Source organism: Coregonus lavaretus (assembly GCF_964263955.1).
Source record: "Coregonus lavaretus genome assembly, chromosome: 13".
NCBI classification, from domain to species: Eukaryota; Metazoa; Chordata; class Actinopteri; order Salmoniformes; family Salmonidae; genus Coregonus; species Coregonus lavaretus.
Window position 1 is genome coordinate 42,369,583 of NC_140000.1, and position 20,400 is coordinate 42,389,982.

Here is a 20,400-nt window from a genome sequence, read left to right on the forward strand (position 1 = left end):
CTCTGTCATCTGTGAGATAAAGAACACTCTCAGCGCTAACATCAAGTCACTGAGGGTAAAAAATATTATTCAGATGAATCCATAAAGTACCTCAACCCACCATTTTATTAGTTTCTCTGGAACACTGTCCTTGGAACAATAATCATTCATTATGTTGTCTTTGTTCATCAGATAAGAGTTGGCAATGTCACAATAAACCTTGATTCAACACACACTGTACTGCTAAACCTCTTTCTGCTAATAGCCATCATCATTATAGTCATCGTTGGTAAGTATTCCTTAATTCAGCTTCATTCTTATGGTTTTCTGTAGCTTTGATATTTGGTTACTTATGTAAGATATACTATTGAATAAGGCTCCTAGTTTTAGGTATGGTGTGGTGGTGTGTGTGTCTGTGGTTGTGTGCCTGTGTGGGTGTGCGTGTGGGTGTGTGTTGCCACTCACCACACCTGTCCCCACTCTGCTGATTAGCACCACTACACTATTTAAGCAACAGTTTTTCCCTCCAGTATTCCTTATCCTGCTGGGGATTGCAATGGCCAACCTAATTTATCATTTCCTTGAGCTGCGTGACTTACAACGTGAGTACCTTTTATTTTGGGGGGAATATGTAATGATCTTTTGAGTTTGACAAAGTTTGTATGCTGCTGTCATTTTCCTTAGTACATTTTCACTTTGTTTTGGTTGATTCAGATTCTTTTGTGAAATTAATGGTAAATTATGTACTGTGTCATGTTGGAGTCCCTTTTTTTTGTAAATAAGAATAGAATGTTTCTAAACCCTTCTACATTAATGTGGATGCTATCATGATTACGGATAATCCTGAATGAATCGTGAATAATGATGAGGGAGAAAGTTATAGACGCACAAATACACATGACCAACAGTATGTGGACACCTGCTCATCGAAAATGTATATTTTGGAATGAGATGAATATGGAGTTGGTCCCCCCCTTTACTGCTATAACAGCCTCCACTCTTCTGGGAAGGCTTTTCACTAGATTTTGGAACATTGCTGCAGGGACTTGCTTCCATTCAGCCACGAGCATTAGTGAGGTTGGGCACTGATGTTGGGTGATAAGGCCTGGCTCGCAGTCTGCGTTCCAATTCATCCCAAAGGTGTTCGATGGGGTTGTGGTCAGGGCTCTGGGCAGGCCAGTCAAGTTCTTCCTCACTGATCTCGACAAACCATTTCTGTATGGACCTCGCTTTGTGCATGGGGGCATTGTCATGCTGAAACAGGAAAGGTCCTTCCCCAAACTGATGTCACAAAGTTGGAAGCACAGAATCGTCTAGAATGTCATTGTATGCTGTAGCATTAAGATTTTCCTTCACTGGAACTAAGGGGCCTAGCCCGAACCATGAAAAACAGCCCCAGACAATTATTCCTCCTCCACCAAGCTTTACAGTTGGCGCTATGCATTCGGGCAGGTAGCGTTCTCCTGGCATCCGCCAAACCCAGATTAGTCTGTCAGACTGCCAGATGGTGAAGCGTGATTCCTCACTCCAGAGAATGCGTTTCCAGAATCCAATGGCGGCGAGCTTTACAACACTTCAGCGTTCTGTGAGCTTGTGTGGCCTACGACTTCGTGTCTGAGACGTTGTTGCTTCTAGACGTTTTCACTTCACAATAACAGCACTTACAATTGACCGGGGCAGCTCTAGCAGGGCAGAAATTTGACAAACTGACTTGTTGGAAAGGTGGCATCCTATGACGGTGCCACTTGAAAGTCACTGAGCTCTTCAGTAAGGCCATTCTACTGCCAATGTTTGTCTATGGAGATTGCATGGCTGGGTGCTTGATTTTTATACACCTGTCAGCAACGGGTGTGGCTGAAATAGCCGAATCCACTAACTTGAAGGGGTGTCCACATACTTTTGTATGTATGTGTGTATATATATACTGCTAAAAAATTAAGGGAACACTTAAACAACACAATGTAACTCCAAGTCAATCACATTTCTGTGAAATCAAACTGTCCACTTAGGAAGCAACACTGATTGACAATAAATGTCACATGCTGTTGTGCAAATGGAATAGACAACAGGTGGAAATTATAAGCAATTAGCAAGACACCCCCCAATAAAGGACTGGTTTTGCAGGTGGTGACCACAGACCACTTCTCAGTTCCTATGCTTCCTGGCTGATGTTTTGGTCACTTTTGAATGCTGGCGGTGCTTTCACTCTAGTGGTAGCATGAGACGGAGTCTACAACACACACAAGTGGCTCAGGTAGTGCAGCTCATCCAGGATGGCACATCAATGCGAGCTGTGGCAAGAAGGTTTGCTGTGTCTGTCAGCGTAGTGTCCAGAGCATGGAGGCGCTACCAGGAGACAGGCCAGTACATCAGGAGACGTGGAGGAGGCCGTAGGAGGGCAACAACCCAGCAGCAGGACTGCTACCTCCACCTTTGTGCAAGGGGGAGCAGGAGGAGCACTGCCAGAGCCCTGCAAAATGACCTCCAGCAGGCCACAAATGTGCATGTGTCTGCTCAAACGGTCAGAAACAGACTCCATGAGGGTGGTATGAGGGCCCGATGTCCACAGGTAGGGGTTGTGCTTACAGCCCAACACCGTGCAGGACGTTTGGCATTTACCGAGATGAGATCCTCAGACCCCTTGTGAGACCATATGCTGGTGCGGTTGGCCCTGGGTTCCTCCTAATGCAAGACAATGCTAGACCTCATGTGGCTGGAGTGTGTCAGCAGTTCCTGCAAGAGGAAGGCATTGATGCTATGGACTGGCCCGCCCGTTCCCCAGACCTGAATCCAATTGAGCAAATCTGGGACATCATGTCTCGCTCCATCCACCAACGCCACGTTGCACCACAGACTGTCCAGGAGTTGGCGGATGCTTTAGTCCAAGTCTGGGAGGAGATCCCTCAGGAGACCATCCGCCACCTCATCAGGAGCATGCCCAGGCGTTGTAGGGAGGTCATACAGGCACGTGGAAGCCACACACACTACTGAGCCTCATTTTGACTTGTTTTAAGGACATTACATCAAAGTTGGATCAGCCTGTAGTGTAGTTTTCCACTTTAATTTTGAGGGTCACTCCAAATCCAGACCTCCATGGGTTGATAAATTTGATTTCCATTGATAATTTTTGTGTGATTTTTGTTGTCAGCACATTCAACTATGTAAAGAAAAAAGTATTTAATAAGATTATTTCATTCATTCAGATCTAGGATGTGTTATTTTAGTGTTCCCTTTATTTTTTTGAGCAGTGTATATTAGTGTATCATACCCCCAAGACATGCTAACCTCTCATATTACCATAACGGGAGGCTAGCATTTGTTTGGGGCTAAGATATTTGTGCGTCTAACTTTCTCACTCATAATTATTCACTATTCATTCAGGATTATGGTAGCATTCACATTCATGTAGAAGTGTGCTTGATGCGGTCATTGAGTGCTATGAATATGGGAACAAACACTAAACTTTTTACTACTTTAATACACATTTTCCCAATACCTTTGGTCCCCTAAAATGGGGGGGGACTATGTACAGAAAGTGCTGTAATTTCTAAACGGTTCACCCGATATGAATGGAAATACCCTCAAATTAAAACTGACAGTCTGCACTTTAAACTCAGTCATTGTTTGATTTTAAATCCAAACATTTGAAGTATAGAGCAAAAATAAGAAAATGCTTCACTGTCCCAATTACTGAGGGCACTGTATATCCTTAGTTTGTTAGTTTTGTTAATTATTTTCAGTTTATTCCCCCTTTTGCTTGATTTAATGTGCTATTAGGTCTGGAAGGAACCTGCATTATCTGAGGTCAACAGAAGACTGTCCTTTGAGTCTTTGCGAATTTGTTGGCAAGGTGGTTGATCTTACTCCAGCGTAAATCACCTTCTCCATCATTATTTTTGGATCAAAGATGTCTTAAATGTTTTGAAATTGGAGAAAATAAAATGTACTCTACGGTGAACCTCTTGTAAATTCAACAGTTAACTGCCTGCACTTGTTTTGCCTGTAATTTATATTATTGTTTGTATTATCCTGACTTAATATAAGACTGTGTGCCACTCATATATGTACCTTTTTGTTTTACCATGTCACCATATTATGTTTTTATGTATAAAATAACATGCCAATTCTAAATCAATTGCTGTTTGTATTAAAACTGAAGAAAGTTTCCTTTGTGATTCCCTCATTCAGTTTGTGCTATTTGTATATTCATGTAGCCTACATAATAGTGCATAAGGCTAATTTGAGAAAATAATGTTGCCATCCTTCAATGTGTGAATCAATCAGACCATCTGAACTGTTGTCTAAACATGGTACAAGATGTGAAACTTGTCGACCAGAGTCTGAGTCAGTTGGCATAAGCCTTAAAGCCCAAACTGTACAAATGCCCAATCAAGCACTTTCCCTTACATCCAGGTATTTGTGAATCCCTATAGGACATACCAACTCAGTGGCCTTGTGGTTAGTGTCTGCCCTGAGATTGGAAGGTTGGGAGTTTGATCCCCGGCTGAGTCATACCAAAGACACTCATAATTAATGAGATCGCTTGGGAAGGCCCTGCGATAGACTAGAGTCCTGTCCAGGGGGTGTATGTGTACATCAAGCTGCCTCACGCTACAGAAACAGGAGATCCTGCTTCTATGAGTTGTTCCGGCTCGCAGAAGCCAAGGCTTGTTCAAGGCTACTTACTTATAGGACGTGGAGAGTTGGATCACGTGAGCTCTATGACCCCCAATCTCGCGAAAGCTGAGAGGGATGCCATGGGCCATTCTCAACATTGATTCCTGTATCAAGCGTCGCAGAGTACGAGTGCGTCCATGTAGTCTAATTCATTGTGATCCTAAAGACAAAACTGACCCTTAATCGGCACTCCTACGCTGAGTAGCTTGATCCATACGGTCCCAGGTGGTTTAACATGAAGACGAGAGAAGTATGAGGCCAGTACAGAAGAGATAAATACATGTTGCGCTCCTGAAACCCTGAGCAGTCGACGGATAGTTGACTTCAAATTGAACCTGACAGAAGTGAAGAGGAAGAACCTGCGCCGACCGGTGAGGTGAAGGCTTCCGAGCATCACCCCAATGATCAGGAAAATGCCAGAGATGACTCTGGCCCAGTGGGAGTACTCTGCACTGACTCTGTTATATATGCAATACAGCAACAAAGGATCTAGTCAGACAGAAAACCACAGGAAGAAGAAGCTGGAGACTGGAGAAGCACTTTAAATCCTGGTTTAACATGAGGAAGATAGAAGTACCAGAGCCTTACAGAGGCCACTTGCGTTTGGGATCTATTATTACTGGTATTAGACCGCCATCTTCTGGTCCAAAGTTAAAAACCTTTACAGAGGTTTCTTCTGCAGTATACACAGAGGGGACAGTTGAATATGTGAGTGTCCACATTTCAAAAAGTATCGTCATAGTGCAAGATTTCACTTTTTGTTGCATGTATTGTGTGTTGATTGATTGATTAATCGGTAGGCCTGTTTAAAACTAGAACCACAAAAAATAATACTTTTCTTAGGTGATTGTCACCTATCAAATTTGAACTAAATCTTAATTCAACACCTGGTATGTGAGTAGATTGTGGTGTACCTCATTTGTCTAGTACATTCTAGTGATAGCGTAGTAGGCCTAACGCAATATTTTCACCACCAGGAGGAAGCAAATGACTTATCTCAGTAGAGATTTAAACAGGGAAGTCTGAGCTTCAGAGCATAACTACCAGAGAGGAACTCAAGTTAACCCTAGTTGCAGCATCCATCCAGCTTTTACGCAAACCTCCTGTTGAACTTCGGCACAGTACGACAGTGGCATTGTGACAGGTTAAAGGACATATTCATAGCCTGTTATACACTAAAAAGTATTAGTAAGTTCATGGTATGTAAGGATCTTAAAATATCTAAGGTTAAAAAGATCATGCATCCAGTACTAGTTCATAGAGATTGATAAAATTCATAAATGTGTTAAAATCCGTCAAGTGTAAAAGGGTAAATATTGTAAGAGGAATGTGTAAACGTTATATTGACTACTTTATTTTGTGGTGCCTAATTTAAGGGTAAAAGTGTTAATCTGTGATCTACTAAATGCTCTTAATCTATGAGCATGAGATCGATTGCTCTGGTCTCCACCCAACTTTCTGGGGAAATCGCGGTCTTTTTTCCTCATTATACTAAAGTTTTCAGTGAGGAAACAACTGCGTCACTCTCGTGATTATTTCTCCCCTTTTTCAGGTACGTTATTGATATAAAACGAGTTAATTTGAATGTAATAACTTGCTAACATGTCAAGAGAGTTTAAGGTATGTGTTAGTAACATCTTGAGTAAGTTAGAGTTAAGTTGAAGAGTTATTAGGTGCGTGTGTGAGTGAAATCTGCTTGGTTGCAGCGAAGATTAGCTTCGTACTGAGAGTAGCTGCCATTTTATGCTAATTGTGAATGAACATGTGCGCTGTTAATAATATATTTGGGGTTATTTGTATAATGTGTTTCGAATACTTTGTTGACATGGTTGATAAATGTAGTTATGGGTTACTGAGCTAAAGCTACTTTGTGTTTGACAGTTATATTGAAACATTTGTATATGTTTTAGTGAATTACAGTTTATGCTGTTGTGACTTGAATAAGCTTTGTACCCTACAAAACTCTGGTTCCTGTAGATCTGTTGTTCTGTAAAATGTGGTATTTTTGTAAAAGGATTATACTAAAGTTTTCAGTGAGGAAATATAACTGCGTCACTTTCGTGATTATTTCTCCCCTTTTTCAGGGGCGTAACATTTTGGAGGCTCCGCTGAGATTGCTGCTCAGATGTCCGGCTTCCACTTCCACATCCTGGTCGCTGAATTCCGAGCCAGCTAAATCCCTACATAACAACCCAGGCAGGCTGCAGTGAGGAAAGTGTTGCTGTTCGAGGGGAGCTGGAAGTTGGGGGTTAAGTACGTGTCAACTGAGGCCGTTGAGAGACCATCAGAGACAGTAAGGACCATCTAATTCGCAGAAGGGTTTACACCATGTACCCCTCTCAGGCTTGACTGACTACATGACATACGAGATGAGGGCTGTTTTCTGGGGGGTTCTCCTCGCCTGTGTGGAATGGGGTCGGGGCCAGGAGACTCAGACATTTGATGGAGACGTCCGCGACTTTGCCATTGGTGACAGCTCGGTATACGTCGTTACCGATGACCGACTCTACCAGTTGAACCATGATTTTACCAAAGTTACAAAGAGGGATAATCCTAACCAAGAAGTACCTCCTGATGAAACGTATCCATTTAAGGTAAACATTTTACTGCCATTCATCAAAAACAAGACCTTGATCACCTGTGGGACCGCAAAATGCGGCTACTGTGAAATACTCGATCTCAACGAAATCTCAAAATCTGTGCATTCCGAGGATATTGAAGTGGGTTCATTGGACCCTGGAGATTCAACCATTGCTTTTATTGTTGATGTCGGGGATAACTCCTACATTATGGCTGGAAGGTTGCAGAATCGTGTGCATAAAGTGTGTCCCAATTCTGATCGGTCGCTTGTCCTACGGAATACACAGGATAGTCAGAAAGGGGGAATCTTTTCTGATTCAGATGATAATGAGAATCCATATATTTACACCAGACACAAAGAGAACATTCAGTTTGTGGACGGCTTTCAGAGTAATTCACACATCTACGTGTTCTCGAACGTTCCCAAAGAGCCTCAAGTTCGACTTATTTGGTTCAAGAGCGAGAACAATAAAGCAACCACTTTGAAGTCCCTCGAAGGTACGACACTCAAATGCTGTGGAAACATGGAACGCCGGCGGCTCCTGTCTTCCTCTGTGATTCCAGGTTCTGGTGGGCCCAATGGGCAGGTGCTCTGGGCAGGTGTGTTCACGGCAGGTAACACAAGCGACCCCATCAACACCATGCTGGCCATCTATGACATCAGCCCCTCAGCAGGGCGTCAACTCGAATACAAAGACCCAGACTTCTGCTATCAAGTCTGTGGAGAGGTTGGTGAGATGATGATGATTTTATATATGGTTTATAACCAACACCATAGCAAAGACACTATCAATATTGTTACCCTAATTACTTAGCGGAACACCAAGGGCCTGCAGCCAGTGGCGGAGCTGTTTAAATACAGCTCCATGACATCAGTGTTGGCAGTGAGACACAACTCCTGGCTGGTATTCTTCATCGGTACAGGAGACGGACAACTCATCAAGGTCTGTGGAACACATTTATTAGAACTCTTAACACATACACACACACACACACACACACACACACACACTGGCCTCGTAACACCCCTCTCATGTCATTATTTCTCCCTTGAACACACAGATACCCATACAACAGAATTACAGCATTTTCTACCAAACGTGGCTCACATGAGGGAATTTGAGGTCTAAATTAGCCTGGAGAAACCCCACAGTAACTTTACTAGGCACAATAGTCTCCTTCATGCAGTGTTGTCCCTGGAAAGCTCTAATAATCCTAGCAGCAAATCCCCTGTATATTTCTTACGGTAATATCACAGCCATGCAGTACATACTCACAACCAGACAGGGGTTTGGTCACCACTGCACATCAATGATTATTAGTGTATCATGTATCATCATCATCATCATCATCAAATTAATACTCTTGTTGACAGAGAAATGTGTGTATTGTGGTTTGTTATTGTGGTATGTCACCTCTACAGTGAAATGTTGCTCTCTGTCCCGTGTCAGCTTGCTGTAGACAAGGCCTACAAACCTGCCTGTCCCAGAGTGCTCTACAAGTCAGATGACGACCGCAGTGTGTTTCCCAAGATGCACCTGGATCCCGTGGACCGCAAACATGTGTACATGGCACTGAGGAACCAGGTAAGTTCTACTGTACACAGAGACAAGTATTATACTGTACAACCATTCTGAAATAGGACCCAGGACATAATATTGTGTGTTTGTTCTAGATGATGCGTGTGCCTGTGGCTCAGTGCAGTAAACACAAGAGTCTGAAGGACTGTTGGTCTGCTCAGGACCCCTTCTGTGGCTGGTGTGAGTCTGAGAACAGTACGTCAAGGTCAGTCACAAGAACCACAACTACACACTTCTACAACTTACACTATATAGAGATGTATTTATTATATCACATTTTCCTTTCTAAAATGTACATTTTAATTATTGTTATGAAGATAAGCAGTGCCAGTCATTTCAATGTCATTAAATGAGGACAGTTGTCTGGTTTGTCTGTGTTAATGACATCACCCACAGCTTCTTAGAATAAACTTGCCAATATAGATTAAACTTCCTGTGAATATACTTATATGTCCTGTTTATCAGTATCACCCTAAACCTGCTCATCTTGACCCCTCCATGTGATGTGTTCTAGATGTTCGTTTCAGGATGACTGCCTTCAGCCTTCAGCCTGGATCTCCATCTCTGAGGACTCCCAACAACAGAACATGGTCTCTTACCAGGTGGCGAAGAACAGCAGTGGAGAGAAGATCACACTCACTGTCAAGGTCCACCTGAATGTGAATTGGACAGGAAGTCTCGCCTTCGCCTGTAACTTCCTTACAGGAAGTGGTAATCTGTGTGACAGGACAAGCCCCGCTCCAGCGTTGCCACGATGCTCCTGTCTGTTCTCCATCGACCAGCTTCCTGCTGAAGGTCAGTAACCTTTCACCTTCTAACTCTCCTGTAGATTTCTCAATGACAAAATGGAGCATCTTGCTAAGAGATTGTTTCCCTGTGTTCTTCCACGTAGGTCTGAATGTCACAGTGAAGATAAGAGTGGGGAAGCAGAACCTTGCTGAGAAACTAATGCTAACTGACTGTTCAGACATCACTGGACCACCTACCTCTGCCCTGTTAGTCAGAAATCCCAAATCTGTCATGCTACGCCTCAGCACCTTGACATGGCTATGTTTGAACCTACTTGTTTGGGACCTACTTGTTTAGACCTACTTCAATATTTACCATAATGAAATCTTTTAAATGATATGTTGGGCAGATTGTGTTATACACTTGCCTTTTCTGTATGTTATATATTTGTTAGTACATATTTTGCATGAGTAACAGATGGTACACATGTTTATGATTAATTTCACTGTAGTTTTCTTGTTCCTTTCTCTATGTCTGTCAGGTGTTCTCAGTGCATGACAGCTGGATGTAGCTGGAGTAATGATGCTTGCTCCTGGACACCTAGGTCTGCCAACTCAGACCCCATACAGGTATGACACACACACACACACACACACACACCTTCTTCTTTAAGGGTGTTCATCTCACAACTTCTTCACCCATGTTTGTTTCTGTATCTTGTTCATCAACCCGCTCTCACTTCCTTCCCCAGGATGTGTGCAGACTCAGCCAGTCAGGGATGAACTACTATGTAAGTCCATCATACTGATCACTACTTTTTCCTCTTCATCAGCATCTCTCAGTGGATCGTCTGTCCCTTATAGGGAAGTTTGATCTCCAAACAGGGAACTGTGTGTGTGTGTGTGTGTGTGTGTGTGTGTGTGTGTGTCATACCTGTATGGGGTCTGAGTTGGCAGACCTAGGTGTCCAGGAGCAAGCATCATTACTCCAGCTACATCCAGCTGTCATGCACTGAGAACACCTGAGAGACACAGAGATATTCAAAAATCAAATCTACAGTGAATCTCCTTCTTAACATGTGTACTGTCTCTTACATCTATAAATGTGTGCTAACAAATCTATAACATACAGGATCAAGATCCACCCATTTTATCATTTTAAAAGATTTAATTGTGGTGTAATTGTCGTAGGTCTAACCAATACATTCCAAATATAACTGCATCAAGGTGCTGAGGCATAGCATGACAGATCTGGGATTTCTGACTTACAGGTTAGAGGTAGGTGGTCCAGTGATGTCTGAACAGTTAGTCAGCATCAGTTTCAGAACAGAGAACTAGGTTAGTGTTTGTGATGAAAATACAGTATCTAAGTTTACCACAACCCATACACTTCCACAAAATGTTCCAGTTTGTTCACACGGTGTGATGTAGACTACATGCATACATATAGTAACTTATCTCAACGACTAAACAACGTTGACATCTGGAGTAACATTGAAAGATATAGTGTCTGTATTCAAGATGTTTTTATGTACTTTATTATGCTCCTCTCAGTATGAATTGGATTAGATGTGATGAATATAGCTGTGTGTTGGTTAAAGAAGTGTTTGTTCAACATGGTGTTTGGTGTTAGTTAGGGCATCATCTGTGCATTCCGTATCTGAGTTCCACGAAATGCTCCATTCTGTTCACACGTTGTGCCGTAAGCATGCAAACACACACACACACACACACACACACACACACACACACACACACACACACACACACACACACACACACAAGTGTATGGGTTGTGGTGAACTCAGATACTGTCTGTTTTCTGCACGCACGTGTGAGTAATGGATCACATGATTGTGCCCAGGGGGCAGTAGTAGTAGTAGATTTCAAACCATCCATCATAATTACATACAGTATATCTACTGTTTTTCCTTTATTAACACTGGTTCATTAAATCAATTAACAGAGCAGATTTAAACGAGCTTCAATGCCATACAACACTCCTTCCGTAGCCTCCAACTGCTCTTAAACACTAGTAAAACTAAATGCATGCTCTTCAACCGAACGCTGCTTGCACCGTCCACCCGACTAGAATCACTACTCTCGGCTGGTCTGACCTAGAGTATGTGGACAACTACAAATACCTAGGTGTCTGGTTAGACTGTAAACTCTCCTTCCAGACTCACATTAAGCATCTCCAATCAAAAGTTAGATCTAGAATCGGCTTCCTATTTCGCAACAAAGCCTCCTTCACTCATGCAGCCAAACATGCCCTCGTAAAACTGACTATCCTACCGATCCTTGACTTCGGCGATGTCATTTACAAAATAGCCTCCAACACTCTACTCAGCAAATTGGATGTAGTATATCACAGTGGCATCCGTTTTGTCACCAAAGCCCCATATACTACCCACCATTGTGATCTGTACGCTCTTGTTGGCTGGCCCTCACTACATATTCCTCACCAAACCCACTGGCTCCAGGTCATCTATAAATCACTGCTAGGCAAATCCCCGTCTTATCTTAGCTCACTGGTCACCATAGCATCACCCACCCGTAGTCTGCGCTCCAGCAGGTATATCTCACTGGTCATCCCCAAAGCCAACACCTCCTTTGGCCGCCATTCCTTCCAGTTCTCTGCTGCCAATGACTGGAACGAACTGCAAAAATCTCTGAAGCTGTAGACTCTTATCTCCCTCACTAACTTTAAGCGTTAGTTGTCAGAGCAGTTTACCGATCACTGCACCTGTACACAGCCATTCTGAAATTAGCCCACCCAACTACCTCATCCCCATATTGTTATTTACTTTGCTAATTTGCACCCCAGTATCTCTATTTGCACATCATCTTTTGCACATCTATCATTCCAGTGTTAATACGAAATTGTAACTATTTTGCGCTATGGCCTATTTATTGCCTTACCTCCATAACTTACTACATTCGCACACACTGTATATATATTTTCTGTTGTATTTTTGACTTTATGTTTTGTTTACCCCATATGTAACTCTGTGTTGTTTTTTATCGCACTGCTTTGCTTTATCTTGGCCAGGTCGCAGTTGTAAATGAGAACTTGTTTTCAACTGGCTTACCTGGTTAAATAAAGGTGAAAAAAAAATACAAAAAATTAATAAATAAACCACCAAAACTAAAAAGCAAACCTAGGGCCACAGAAATATTGAAATTGATTTCGTTTCACTTCTGTCTTTATTCAAAATCTTGTCTGTGCATTCTGTTTGTCAGGAGCCAGTGATCTTCTCCATAGTGCCCAGTGTTCTGTCCTTCCATGGGAGAAACCACGCCCTGATGACTGGGAAGAACCTCGATCACGTGACTAGGGTTCGCATCCAAGGGCACATGAACTGCAGTCCCAAGGAGTGAGTCAAATTATATTTATAATTTACTTTAAGTTTTCCTGTAGCTCCTCATGTATGTACCCCACCGAAACCCAACTCCAAGGCTATATCACTTTGGTTTGTTGGAATAGGAGTTTAGGTGTTAATATTAGCATATTATGGCTTTGGTCTGACCTGTGTGTTGTGTGTGTTTCGCATGGTCAGGTCTCCTGTGTGGAACCACACTGGGTCCAGTCTGACGTTCCACATCCCCAGTGGAGACAAAGGTTCTGTCAGTGTGTGTGCCGTGCTGCCAGACGGTCGCTGTCTGGGCAAGGCCACTATCACCTATATGTCCTCACCGTCCTGCACTGGGCTAATGCCAAGCACTACCTGGTATAGGTAAAAACACACACACACACACACGTAGGTAAGCACATATGCATGCACACCCACACATATACACACATACATATGTCTACCTGTTCAAGCCCACACATCAAATTGCATTTCTATAGCAATTCACACAAGTATAAGATCCAACAACATGGGTTCACCTTTGTGAACAAGCTATACAGAGGTTAAGAAGCATGCCTGTAACTATTTTCTATAAATGGCTACTGACTATGGTGTTGTCTGATGGGGAAAGAAAGTGGCAAGCAATTTTTTTATGGACCGTGTCATTTTTTGGGTGTTACAACTTTTGCCATGATGCATCTTTGTTTTCCACTGGCTTATTCAAATAATGTGGTTTAGACATGACTACACTTCCCATCAATACTCTAAGTATGACCAACAAACCTCCTCTGATTGGTTGATTTCCTATGGGTCCTGCAGTGGGAAAAGGAGGATCATGGTCCTGGGGTCCCATCTGGAGTTTGTGGAGGGGGTTGTTCATGACCACGCCCCTCAGACTATCAGGACCAACTACAGCTCAGGGGTAGGCATCTTAACACACCGATTTAATTGATTTCTTGACTAAGCATCATGTCTTCACCCACTCTCACTTAACCAGTCAGTAACCTAATATGAACATGCACACTGCCACACCTCACCAAACTTTCACCTTCACACAACACAGAAATCAGTCATGGTGGCCTCAATATCTAAGGTATTCTAATTCATGTTGGTGTTTTTAGTCTCTGTGGTACCACACACCTCCTTTTGAACACATTCACCAGCCAGTCACCTCCACTGTGTCTCTGAGAGTGGCCAATCAGACACTGGCCTGCTCATCACAGCTCACCTACCATCCCGATCCAGAATTCACCAGGTACACTGCAATCAAGACAGGAAAAGACCTGCGTGTCACCATTAAGGTATACACACATACACATGCATGGAGGCACGGATAAACACGCATACGTACTTAGTACGCGCACACTCTCTCTCTCTCTCTCTCTCTCTCTCTCTCTTTCTCTCTCATTCATACATACACACATTCTATTTCTTTTTTTTATTTCAGAAAAAGGCTGACAAGTTGGACATCACCACAGCAGAGATCTCAGTGTTGGGTGTTCAGGAGGAGAACCAGTATGTAGAGTGTGTCATGGACCCCAACGAGACGAGCAACAGGACTGACTCTGTCATCTGTGAGATAAAGAACACTCCCAGCGCTAACATCAAGTCACTGAGGGTAAAAAATATTATTCAGATGAATCCATAAAGTACCTCAACCCACCATTTTATTAGTTTCTCTGGAACACTGTCCTTGGAACAATAATCATTCATTATGTTGTCTTTGTTCATCAGATAAGAGTTGGCAATGTCACAATAAACCTTGATTCAACACACACTGTACTGCTAAACCTCTTTCTGCTAATAGCCATCATCATTATAGTCATCGTTGGTAAGTATTCCTTAATTCAGCTTCATTCTTATGGTTTTCTGTAGCTTTGATATTTGGTTACTTATGTAAGATATACTATTGAATAAGGCTCCTAGTTTTAGGTATGGTGTGGTGGTGTGTGTGTCTGTGGTTGTGTGCCTGTGTGGGTGTGCGTGTGGGGGTGTGTTGCCACTCACCACACCTGTCCCCACTCTGCTGATTAGCACCACTACACTATTTAAGCAACAGTTTTTCCCTCCAGTATTCCTTATCCTGCTGGGGATTGCAATGGCCAACCTAATTTATCATTTCCTTGAGCTGCGTGACTTACAACGTGAGTACCTTTTATTTTGGGGGGAATATGTAATGATCTTTTGAGTTTGACAAAGTTTGTATGCTGCTGTCATTTTCCTTAGTACATTTTCACTTTGTTTTGGTTGATTCAGATTCTTTTGTGAAATTAATGGTAAATTATGTACCGTGTCATGTTGGAGTCCCTTTTTTTTGTAAATAAGAATAGAATGTTTCTAAACCCTTCTACATTAATGTGGATGCTGTCATGATTACGGATAATCCTGAATGAATCGTGAATAATGATGAGGGAGAAAGTTATAGACGCACAAATACACATGACCAACAGTATGTGGACACCTGCTCATCGAAAATGTCTATTTTGGAATGAGATGAATATGGAGTTGGTCCCCCCCTTTACTGCTATAACAGCCTCCACTCTTCTGGGAAGGCTTTTCACTAGATTTTGGAACATTGCTGCAGGGACTTGCTTCCATTCAGCCACGAGCATTAGTGAGGTTGGGCACTGATGTTGGGTGATAAGGCCTGGCTCGCAGTCTGCGTTCCAATTCATCCCAAAGGTGTTCGATGGGGTTGTGGTCAGGGCTCTGTGCAGGCCAGTCAAGTTCTTCCTCACTGATCTCGACAAACCATTTCTGTATGGACCTCGCTTTGTGCATGGGGGCATTGTCATGCTGAAACAGGAAAGGTCCTTCCCCAAACTGATGTCACAAAGTTGGAAGCACAGAATCGTCTAGAATGTCATTGTATGCTGTAGCATTAAGATTTTCCTTCACTGGAACTAAGGGGCCTAGCCCGAACCATGAAAAACAGCCCCAGACAATTATTCCTCCTCCACCAAACTTTACAGTTGGCGCTATGCATTCGGGCAGGTAGCGTTCTCCTGGCATCCGCCAAACCCAGATTAGTCTGTCAGACTGCCAGATGGTGAAGCGTGATTCCTCACTCCAGAGAATGCGTTTCCAGAATCCAATGGCGGCGAGCTTTACAACACTTCAGCGTTCTGTGAGCTTGTGTGGCCTACGACTTCGTGTCTGAGACGTTGTTGCTTCTAGACGTTTTCACTTCACAATAACAGCACTTACAATTGACCGGGGCAGCTCTAGCAGGGCAGAAATTTGACAAACTGACTTGTTGGAAAGGTGGCATCCTATGACGGTGCCACTTGAAAGTCCCTGAGCTCTTCAGTAAGGCCATTCTACTGCCAATGTTTGTCTATGGAGATTGCATGGCTGGGTGCTTGATTTTTATACACCTGTCAGCAACGGGTGTGGCTGAAATAGCCGAATCCACTAACTTGAAGGGGTGTCCACATACTTATGTATGTGTATATATATACTGCTAAAAAATTAAGGGAACACTTAAACAACACAATGTAACTCCAAGTCAATCACATTTCTGTGAAATCAAACTGTCCACTTAGGAAGCAACACTGATTGACAATAAATGTCACATGCTGTTGTGCAAATGGAATAGACAACAGGTGGAAATTATAGGCAATTAGCAAGACACCCCCCAATAAAGGACTGGTTTTGCAGGTGGTGACCACAGACCACTTCTCAGTTCCTATGCTTCCTGGCTGATGTTTTGGTCACTTTTGAATGCTGGCGGTGCTTTCACTCTAGTGGTAGCATGAGACGGAGTCTACAACACACACAAGTGGCTCAGGTAGTGCAGCTCATCCAGGATGGCACATCAATGCGAGCTGTGGCAAGAAGGTTTGCTGTGTCTGTCAGCGTAGTGTCCAGAGCATGGAGGCGCTACCAGGAGACAGGCCAGTACATCAGGAGACGTGGAGGAGGCCGTAGGAGGGCAACAACCCAGCAGCAGGACTGCTACCTCCACCTTTGTGCAAGGGGGAGCAGGAGGAGCACTGCCAGAGCCCTGCAAAATGACCTCCAGCAGTGTCTGCTCAAACGGTCAGAAACAGACTCCATGAGGGTGGTATGAGGGCCCGATGTCCACAGGTAGGGGTTGTGCTTACAGCCCAACACCGTGCAGGACGTTTGGCATTTACCGAGATGAGATCCTCAGACCCCTTGTGAGACCATATGCTGGTGCGGTTGGCCCTGGGTTCCTCCTAATGCAAGACAATGCTAGACCTCATGTGGCTGGAGTGTGTCAGCAGTTCCTGCAAGAGGAAGGCATTGATGCTATGGACTGGCCCGCCCGTTCCCCAGACCTGAATCCAATTGAGCAAATCTGGGACATCATGTCTCGCTCCATCCACCAACGCCACGTTGCACCACAGACTGTCCAGGAGTTGGCGGATGCTTTAGTCCAAGTCTGGGAGGAGATCCCTCAGGAGACCATCCGCCACCTCATCAGGAGCATGCCCAGGCGTTGTAGGGAGGTCATACAGGCACGTGGAAGCCACACACACTACTGAGCCTCATTTTGACTTGTTTTAAGGACATTACATCAAAGTTGGATCAGCCTGTAGTGTAGTTTTCCACTTTAATTTTGAGGGTCACTCCAAATCCAGACCTCCATGGGTTGATAAATTTGATTTCCATTGATAATTTTTGTGTGATTTTTGTTGTCAGCACATTCAACTATGTAAAGAAAAAAGTATTTAATAAGATTATTTCATTCATTCAGATCTAGGATGTGTTATTTTAGTGTTCCCTTTATTTTTTTGAGCAGTGTATATTAGTGTATCATACCCCCAAGACATGCTAACCTCTCATATTACCATAACGGGAGGCTAGCATTTGTTTGGGGCTAAGATATTTGTGCGTCTAACTTTCTCACTCATAATTATTCACTATTCATTCAGGATTATGGTAGCATTCACATTCATGTAGAAGTGTGCTTGATGCGGTCATTGAGTGCTATGAATATGGGAACAAACACTAAACTTTTTACTACTTTAATACACATTTTCCCAATACCTTTGGTCCCCTAAAATGGGGGGGGGGGGGACTATGTACAGAAAGTGCTGTAATTTCTAAACGGTTCACCCGATATGGATGGAAATACCCTCAAATTAAAACTGACAGTCTGCACTTTAAACTCAGTCATTGTTTGATTTTAAATCCAAACATTTGAAGTATAGAGCAAAAATAAGAAAATGCTTCACTGTCCCAATTACTGAGGGCACTGTATATCCTTAGTTTGTTAGTTTTGTTAATTATTTTCAGTTTATTCCCCCTTTTGCTTGATTTAATGTGCTATTAGGTCTGGAAGGAACCTGCATTATCTGAGGTCAACAGAAGACTGTCCTTTGAGTCTTTGCGAATTTGTTGGCAAGGTGGTTGATCTTACTCCAGCGTAAATCACCTTCTCCATCATTATTTTTGGATCAAAGATGTCTTAAATGTTTTGAAATTGGAGAAAATAAAATGTACTCTACGGTGAACCTCTTGTAAATTCAACAGTTAACTGCCTGCACTTGTTTTGCCTGTAATTTATATTATTGTTTGTATTATCCTGACTTAATATAAGACTGTGTGCCACTCATATATGTACCTTTTTGTTTTACCATGTCACCATATTATGTTTTTATGTATAAAATAACATGCCTATTCTAAATCAATTGCTGTTTGTATTAAAACTGAAGAAAGTTTCCTTTGTGATTCCCTCATTCAGTTTGTGCTATTTGTATATTCATGTAGCCTACATAATAGTGCATAAGGCTAATTTGAGAAAATAATGTTGCCATCCTTCAATGTGTGAATCAATCAGACCATCTGAACTGTTGTCTAAACATGGTACAAGATGTGAAACTTGTCGACCAGAGTCTGAGTCAGTTGGCATAAGCCTTAAAGCCCAAACTGTACAAATGCCCAATCAAGCACTTTCCCTTACATCCAGGTATTTGTGAATCCCTATAGGACATACCAACTCAGTGGCCTTGTGGTTAGTGTCTGCCCTGAGATTGGAAGGTTGGGAGTTTGATCCCCGGCTGAGTCATACCAAAGACACTCATAATTAATGAGATCGCTTGGGAAGGCCCTGCGATAGACTAGAGTCCTGTCCAGGGGGTGTATGTGTACATCAAGCTGCCTCACGCTACAGAAACAGGAGATCCTGCTTCTATGAGTTGTTCCGGCTCGCAGAAGCCAAGCTCTATGACCCCCAATCTAGAGAAAGCTGAGAGGGATGCCATGGGCCATTCTCAACATTGATTCCTGTATCAAGCGTCGCAGAGTACGAGTGCTGATCATTTCCCCCCCGTCCATGTAGTCTAATTCATTGTGATCCTAAAGACAAAACTGACCCTTAATCGGCACTCCTACGCTGAGTAGCTTGATCCATATGGTCCCAGGTGGTTTAACATGAAGACGAGAGAAGTATGAGGCCAGTACAGAAGAGATAAATACATGTTGCGCTCCTGAAACCCTGAGCAGTCGACGGATAGTTGACTTCAAATTGAACCTGACAGAAGTGAAGAGGAAGAACCTGCGCCGACCGGTGAGGTGAAGGCTTCCGAGCATCACCCCAATGATCAGGAAAATGCCAGAGATGACTCTGGCCCAGTGGGAGTACTCTGCACTGACTATGTTGCACCGGCTCTATGCACACTTACTGGGCTCTAACCACACAGTCGCACTGACGCTCCAACACACACATACACACACACACACAAAACACACACGCATATTGACGCCACACATACACACTTTCACACTCAGACCCAGTGGCGAGAGCGAGACTAGTAGCAACAGCAGAGAAGTGTTTGTGTGTCAGAGATTTTAGTGCAGAAGGACTACAGGGGGTTTTGAGAGAAGGGGTTCCAGCTTCCCATGCCGATGGCCTGGTGTATGATCTGTTGGGGCCGAAGTAGTGGGAAGGGGTAGTGGTGTGTGTGTATATGTGTGTATATATATATATATATATATATATATATACAGGGTTAGATTATGGTGACATTTCCTTTCCACCTTTTTTTGTGAAAAAATGTGCAATGCACTTTCCGAACTGTGAAAGGCAGCAATACAGCAACAAAGGATCTAGTCAGACGGAAAACCACAGGAAGAAGAAGCTGGAGACTGGAGTAGCACTTTAAATCCTGGTTTAACATGAGGTAGATAGAAGTACCATAGCCTCACAGAGGCCACTTGCGTTTGGGATCTATTATTACTGGTATTAGATCGCCATCTTCTGGTCCAAAGTTAAAAACCTTTACAGAGGTTTCTTCTGCAGTATACACAGAGGGGACAGTTGAATATGTGAGTGTACACGTTTCAAAAAGTATCGTCATAGTGCAAGATTTCACTTTTTGTTGCATGTATTGTGTGTTGATTGATTAATCGGTAGGCCTGTTTAAAACTAGAACCACAAAAAATATAATACTTTTCTTAGGTGATTGTCACCTATCAAATTTGAACTAAATCTTAATTCAACACCTGGTATGTGAGTAGATTGTGGTGTACCTC

The 20,400-nt window shown here is 43.0% G+C and overlaps 1 protein-coding gene and 1 long non-coding RNA gene across 2 annotated transcripts; both read left to right on the forward strand.

Moving 5' to 3' along the window:
* The first annotated feature begins 3 nt into the window (after positions 1-3).
* On the forward strand, positions 4-4,145 carry LOC311139929. Its single transcript, XR_014614117.1, has 4 exons — positions 4-55; positions 172-268; positions 510-581; positions 3,757-4,145. It is a non-coding gene; the product is annotated as an uncharacterized lncRNA (long non-coding RNA).
* A 1,747-nt stretch (positions 4,146-5,892) lies between these two features.
* LOC311139408 (plexin-C1-like) lies at positions 5,893-18,557 on the forward strand. Its single transcript, XM_084174279.1, has 17 exons — positions 5,893-6,208; positions 6,741-7,964; positions 8,052-8,180; positions 8,688-8,822; positions 8,912-9,021; positions 9,331-9,611; positions 9,709-9,811; positions 10,087-10,174; positions 10,297-10,335; positions 12,788-12,921; positions 13,105-13,281; positions 13,717-13,819; positions 14,019-14,198; positions 14,345-14,515; positions 14,632-14,728; positions 14,970-15,041; positions 18,200-18,557. The coding sequence occupies exons 2-17, from the start codon at positions 7,014-7,016 to the stop codon at positions 18,223-18,225; spliced, it is 2,796 nt and encodes a 931-aa protein (XP_084030405.1). The 5' UTR covers positions 5,893-6,208; positions 6,741-7,013; the 3' UTR covers positions 18,226-18,557.
* The last annotated feature ends 1,843 nt before the right edge of the window (positions 18,558-20,400 follow it).

What these genes read in the sequence shown, in the direction of transcription:
- LOC311139408 (XM_084174279.1), top strand. Translation starts at nt 7,014, where the DNA reads ATGACATACGAGATGAGGGCTGTTTTCTGGGGGGTTCTCCTCGCCTGT. An exon ending in GGACCAACTACAGCTCAGGG is followed by an intron (nt 13,820 to 14,018) that starts GTAGGCATCTTA and finishes TGGTGTTTTTAG; the next exon opens with TCTCTGTGGTACCACACACC. An exon ending in CATCATTATAGTCATCGTTG is followed by an intron (nt 14,729 to 14,969) that starts GTAAGTATTCCT and finishes TTTTCCCTCCAG; the next exon opens with TATTCCTTATCCTGCTGGGG.